This window comes from Geospiza fortis, unplaced genomic scaffold, assembly GCF_000277835.1.
Source record: "Geospiza fortis unplaced genomic scaffold, GeoFor_1.0 scaffold506, whole genome shotgun sequence".
Lineage (NCBI taxonomy): Eukaryota > Metazoa > Chordata > Aves > Passeriformes > Thraupidae > Geospiza > Geospiza fortis.
Genome location: NW_005054493.1, coordinates 1,085,999 through 1,093,051, shown reverse-complemented (window position 1 = coordinate 1,093,051; position 7,053 = coordinate 1,085,999). Strand labels below are relative to the sequence as shown.

Genomic DNA, 7,053 nt, shown 5'->3' with positions numbered 1-7,053 from the left:
CCAGCCAGCCAAAAGTGTCTGTGGGGTGAAACACCACACACCAGCCAGCCAAAAGTGTCTGTGGGGTGAAACACCACACACCAGCCAGCCAAAAGTGTCTGTGGGGTGAAACACCACACACCAGCCAGCCAAAAGTGTCCCTAAGGGTGAAACACCACACACCCAGCCGGCCGTGCTATCCCAGAGCACAGAGGGCTAAAGAGCCAGGTGGTTTCCCTCTTTTTGCCATCCCTCCCCCCTCCTCCTCCTTCTCCTTCTTCTCCCCTTCCCAGCTCCTTGCTGGGAGCCACCGTTATGCACCAGCCTCCTGCTGTACCAAGCTCCTCCAGCCCATCCCTGCTTTTGGGATCCCTGCACCACCAGCAGAGCTCCCACAACCCTTGGTGCACGGCTGGCACGGCTGCAGCTCTTGCCCTGGTGTTGGGAAGGGTGAAAGTTTGACAAGGAAGTCTCACAGATGTGTGTGCTTAGCAGAAAGATTTTTGGATGTAGAATCTGATGAAGGAATAGAAATGAAAGCAAGTTTTGATATAGAAGAAAAGAATTGCTCAGCCAGTCTTACTGGCCAACCAAGGAGGCAAACGGTGTGTTAGTTAGAAGAGGATTTTATGGCTTAGAGCAAAAGATAAACCCACCTCAAACAAGAAGATGTTTTTTACCCAGCAGAAAGATAGCACAGGCAAACAAGGCAGCAAATGTTGCAGCAAAAAGGTCTCAGAATTTTCTACTCATGAAAATTGAAAAAGAACTTCTAGCTTAAACTGTAATGTGCTAACTTTTAGTGATTGGAGAACAGTAACATGAATATGGTAATTACAGGAGTTATGATAGGCTATAGATAATAGTTAAGGTATAGATTGGTTCTACTGTATTAAGATGCTCAGCAAACAAAAGTCTATAATGCATTGTAACCTAAACTAAGGGTCTGCAGGGCTGCCTGCAGCTGGAGCTGACAGCTGTGGGCACAGCTCTGTCACCCACCACCCTGGACTGCTGTAACTCTTGGATGGAATAAACTGCATTTTGGAGAGCTGCCTGGAGTCCCACATCCCTCATTGCAGCTCTTACACCCTGGGACCCCAGCAGACAGACAGCAGTGTCCAGAGGATCTGCAGCAGCTCCTGGAAATACTGGGGCTGAGGGAGGTTTCCAAGCTCATCTCAGGTCTGAGCAAACCCCCCAAAAAGAGGAAAATCCCCTCTGGTCAAGGCAATTTTGCTGCCTTTATGGAAAGCCAGGCACTGTCCTCACTGTCCAACAGGTTGAGGAGGAATCCCCCCAGAGCTGCAGCATGCTCAGGTGTCACTCACACTGCTCACACAAAGGTGCTTCAGGGAGGGCAGGTGAGTGCTGAGCACCCCAAGGGACACCTGTGAAACCCCAGGAATCGATGCCAACATGCAATGAGCAATTTTTTACACACACACACATGGAAAAACAACTGCTCTGCAACAGATTCCTCCTCTGACCCTCTCCAAGGGGCAAATGCGGATGGGGCAGGATGCAGAAGAGCCAAGCCTTGCTCACATCTCTGACCCATGTACATGACCAGTGATATCAACACACTTCCCCTCCCCAGCATCCCAAATCAGGCTGGCCTGAGCAGCCCCTGTTTCAAAAAGGATGGATGTGCCTCTGCATTCCAAAGGCAGCCTCCAGCAGAAGACCTTCAGGACTTTAATTGTAAGGAAGATGGGGACAAACAGGGCCTGTTGTCACAGGGCAAGGGGTAGTGGTTTCAGTCTGAAAGAGGATTGATTCAAATTAGATGTAGGGATGAATTTAAAGTTCTGGAATGGCTGCCCAGGGAGGTGGTGGAGTCCCCATCCCTGGGTGTGTTTAACAAAGCCTGGATGTGGCACTGGGTGCCAGGGTTCAGTTGAGGTGTTGGGGCTGGGTTGGACTCGATGGTCTTGAAGGTCTCTTCCAGCCCAATCATTCAGTGAATTCTGTGGATTTCTTTCCAAGGAGGATGGTCACACCCTGGCACAGGCTGCCCAGAGAGGTGGTGGATGCCCCATGCCTGGAAGTGTTCAAGGCCAGGTTGGATGGGGTTCTGGGAAACCTGGAACAGGGAAGGTGTCCCTGGCCATGGCAGGGGGTTGGACTGGATGATCTTTAAAAGGCCCCTTCCAACCCAAACCATTCTGTGATCCTGTGATCTTGAGTTTGGTGCTTCACACACAAAACCAGTCCGAGCCAACTTGTGCAAACCCAGCACGAAATTATTTCTGCACACGGTGAGATTCAAACGCTTCTGCAAAACCCTTCTGCACCCCAGCCTAGAGGAGATCCCAGACACTGAGGGGATCCTCCCCTCCTGGCCCCAGCACCCCTGGCATGCTGGAAGCACGTGGGGGTTGAGTCACACCTGCTGCAAACCCCCATCCTTGCTGCACCTCCTGTTCCCCAGCCACTCCTGCAGCGTGCCCGCACTCACAGCCCACATTGGCACCCAACCCACGGCCCTGCATCCCCCTGGCTCTCTGCTGCAGCTGCCCAGCTCTGCATGGGGCTGCAAGACCCAGACCCACCTCCCCTGAGGGCATGGACACAGCTCTGCCCACCACTGCTGCATTTTGGGAGGTGTTTATGGAAGCCACCAGCAGCTTGGTGTTCTTTCCCCCAGCAAACGCTCCCCTCCTGCTGCAGATTGATAATGTAAAGAAATAAACCTTAAAATTTTTAGTTAGTTTATATTTTTAAAAAGGGGTTTTTTAGTTTAGTTAGGAAGAGAAACTTTTTCGTTAAGGTTATGGAGACTTTTTTAGAAGAGGAAAAAAATAGATGGATGCACCACCATCCTCCCATGACAGTAGGGAAGTGAGAGAGTCCCCCTTGAGCCTCCTTTTCTCCAAAGGTGAGCCCTCCCAGCTCCTTCAGGAAATATAAATTTCAAACCCCTCTCCCCTTTGCTTCCTGGGATTGTGGGAGCTGGGCTGAGCATCCAAAGCCACCAGTGTCACCTGTGCCCCACTGCTGCAGCCCTGCCATCCCCCCAGGCCCCAGCAGCACTGTTTGATGACAAATACATCCCTGTCCCTGCCCCAGGCCAGCCCAGAGGCAGAGGAGCAGGACAGTGAGTGTCTGTGCTTCCCTCTGCTCCCCACAGCAATCAGGCTTGGTCTGGAGCCAGCCCAGGGAAGGGACATCTTGCTCCAGGACAAGAAGAAAACCAAAATACTTCTTAGCCCCTGTTTCAAACCACAGAAGCAATCCCAAAGCCAAACTCCCCTCCAAAAGAAATCCAAGTCTCCCAAGGACAGGAGGTGGAAAAGCACCAACACCCCAACAATTCTTTTATTTCAACCCATGCTGTGATTTCTGCTTCAGGAAGGCAAAGCTGACACGGAGAAAGCAAAAAGCAAGCACAGGGATGAAATAACCCGTGTGGAAATTAGCTTGTTGTAATGCTGCCTGCAGATTCCAGGAGCCACACTTGTACACCTGGTAGAATGGTGGGAAAACAGATCTTAAAATCGTGATAACAGTCACACAGGGGAATTCTAGAGTAAGCAATTTCTTCCAGAGATTGCTAAAGTGGTTTTCCTGCCATCTCCCTCTCCCCTGCAGTGTTAATCCACAAGGACACAGCCCCCCATCGCTTTATCCCAGTGGAAAAGTGGAGCCCCCCAAACCTAGGGCATGGCCTGGGCTTGGTTAGCAGCAGGAGCCTGCTCTGCCTTGCTGCCTTAAGTGATGAAGATGATGGCAGAGCACCCCTGTGGTTTGCCAGCCCTCCTCCTGCATCCCCCAGGAACTGCATCCCTCATCTTCTTATTAAAAAAAAGAGACAAAAATCCATTTTTCTGTCTCGAAGCAGCAAAAAGACCAAGCACCCACAACCTGTGCACCACAAGGCCACTGGAAAATTCCTGGGGAGGGCAGGAGGTGCAGCCCAGCAGTGCTGGGCGCTCCAGCTCTGGCCACCCCCCGAGGTGAACCAGCAGCATTTAATGACACCAAGGCCACAAACTCTCATTCAATTAAAAGCCAAGGAAGGTCCCTGCTCCTTCCCATAACTGGGCACTAACAGCTGGTTCTTTGCAGAGGAACAGGGAAGGGAGGCCCCTTATTTATGGTCCTGGCTGTTGGGAACGTGGTGACAGAGCGTGACAGTGGCATCGGTGACAGCACCTCTGCCCAGCTTTGCTGATTGGGCTGGGAAGATGATTTGGATCCCCACAGAGGTCCCAGAGAGCCCCCAGTTTAGCAGCTAGGGTAGTAAATCCCTATTTTATATATAATATATATTATATATAAAAATATATATAATATATAATATATTGCATATTATATATTATATATTATATATTATATATTATATATTATATATACATAAAATATATTTATAAATATATATAATATATATATTTTTATATAGGGGTTCCTGTAGGGGAGGCACAGCTTTCAGAGCTCCCAGCCCCCTGGGTTTTCAGAGCCAGCTGATGAATCAGCAAATCCCAGACACTGAAGGGATCACCTCAAACCATCCCAGCAAGGACACCCCGAGCAGCAGGAGACCAGGCTCGCTCAAACAAACCCCTAAGGCCATAAAAAACCCCCATCAGACCATAAATTGTCCATTTGTTCCCCATGGCCTCACACCCCACCTGCAGGACTCCAGCTCCTGGGATGGGGGAGACACAGGGAGCGCTGAAACAGACACAAAATTGAAGTTTTTTGGTCCGAACTCTCAGGTGGTTTAATCCTGCTTCATTCCCCCACTGACATTGCTGTCTCCTTCAGGAAGAGGAAAACCAAACTGCTTATCCCTGACTTTTACAGGGATCTTTTACCCTTGCTGGCCCTTTCCCTTTCCCCAGAGCCCTTCCTACGCCCAATCTCTGTGCCCCAGCCCTGCTGCCCACAGCACTGACAAGAGAGCAGAAAAGGGACTTAATTAAGCAGGAAGCAGGTTTTGCAGGGAGACATTAACACAGGAGCAAGGCTCAGGGCAGGTGGCTGGCACCCAACCCCAGGCATGCACAGGCTACACCTGATACACTGGCAAACTACTCAATATACTCAATTATATATACATATGTATATATATATATATATACTCAATTATACCTGGGCAACAGGTGCTGTGGGTGAGTCTCTAATCCCACTGACACACCAAAAACAGACACAAAATTGAAGTTTTTTGGTCTGAACTCTCAGGTGCTTCAATCCTGCTTCATTCCCCCACTGACACAGCAAGATCCTGACACTGCTGTCTCCTTCAGGAAGAGGAAAACCAAACCCTTGTGGAAAGGTCAAGCCTTTGCAATGAACTCTCCCCTTTCTACTCCAGTCTTGGTTTCACAATCCATCTGTCCACACACGCCATCCTGCACCCCAGAGGGACCCTGGGACAGACTCAGCAAGAAAGGGACCCCAATGCTGACAGCCTGGGGTTTAAAACCAGCATTTCCCCAGTGCCAGAGTCCCTCCTGCAGCATTTCCCCACCACATGCCATCCAATTTGCCTCCCGCAGAGCAGTGCCACTCTGCAAATCCCCGGGCGTTATGGGAACCGGGGTATAAAAACATTCCCAGTGCAGCCACGCCAAAATTGCTGCTGAAATGAGGCTGGGAACAGAACAGGCACAGATCCTTCTAGCCCACAAACTCCAACATGCTTGCATGGCCAGTTCACCCACGGCTAAATGGCACTCTGGGATCTCCTGGAGCTTTTTATCCAGCTTTGCCCTCAAGCTGCTCTCTGGGCACCCCAAGGGCTTGGGCATCAGCAGCTTCAAACCACAAGAACTCAGCCCAGGCACTCCCTGCTCCATCAGCACAAAGATCTCAGCTCCCTGCTGGACGATGAAATGCTGTCCTTGCCCCAGAGAAGGGGTCTGAGCCCAGCTCTGAGGCTTTCCCAGGCCACCAGACATCCTCTGCAATGCCCAGAAAACGTGCCCACTCTCACAGAGCTGCCCTGGGGAGCACAGGCAAGGAAGGAAGCCTCCCCAGGCACAGCCACCAAGCAGGAGGATCACTGCAGGACATGCCCATGAGGTTTTGCTCTCAGGAATGAGTCAGAGATAGGGACCAGGCCCTTAGAGCTTCCTTTGCCTGGAGACAAGGAACACACATGGAACACACCCAGATTCTGGAAAGATTGACCCCATTTCCATCACAAAGGAAACTCTGGATTTTCTGAACTTTCAACACACAGAAACAGCCTCCAGCTCAGCCTTCAAGCAGGGGGATCACTGCAGGACAGGCCCATGAGGTTTTGCTCTCAGAAACAAGCCAGAGATAGGGACCAGGCTCTTAGAGCTCCCTTTGCCTGGAGGCAAGGAACACACCCAAATACTGGAAAGATTTAACCCCATTTCCATGTCAGAGATAGGGACCAGGCCCTTAGAGCTCCCTTTGCCTGGAGGCAAGGAACACACATGGAACACACCCAAACTCTGGAATGATTATCCCCATTTCCATCACGAAGGAAACCCTGGATCTTCTGAGCTTCCAGCACACAGAAAGAGCCTCCAGCTGCCCAGCCAGAGCAGCAGTACTCACGTTGTACAGGACTGTGGTCCACCCTTCCATGGTGATGCACTGGAAGACGGTCAGCACAGCAAAGAGGATGTTGTCGAACTGCGTGATCCCGTCGTTGGGACCGATCCACTCCCGGCACTCGTAGCCCGGGGGACAACCCTGCACCCCGCAGGGATGGGGAGGGTCCAGCTCCTCTAGTTCACCTGCAGCACACAGCAGAGAGCCAAAGGAGGCAGAGGTGAGGGACAGCTCATCACAGATCTTTTCCCACTCGTGGGATGTGGAGAGGGTTCCTGTTACACTCATATTTTCCCTTCACCCAGGATTTTTCTCCTGGGAAGCTCAGAAGCCTCAGAGAAAAAGGAAAACAATATTCTCTCCTTTGCTTCTCCTGTGTTTTGCTGCTTTGGAATGTGGTTGGAGATTGTTTATCCAACAGGTGATTGTTCCATTGGTTTCATGTCAATTGTTTTGACTTATTGGCCAGTCAGGGCCAAGCTGTATCGAGACTCTGGAAGGAGTCAGGAGTTTCCAATAGTATCTTTTTGAGCCTTCTGT

At 50.7% G+C, this 7,053-nt stretch overlaps 1 protein-coding gene across 1 annotated transcript in view; it reads right to left on the bottom strand.

Annotated features, from left to right (window-relative positions):
* CACNA1E (calcium voltage-gated channel subunit alpha1 E) overlaps positions 1-7,053 on the bottom strand; it is a 90,501-nt gene that overhangs the window by 60,377 nt on the left and 23,071 nt on the right. Inside the window, exon 6 of the mRNA XM_031063300.1 lies at positions 6,517-6,698. Coding sequence (XP_030919160.1) covers positions 6,517-6,698 — 182 coding nt within the window. The remainder of the gene's footprint in view (positions 1-6,516; positions 6,699-7,053) is intronic.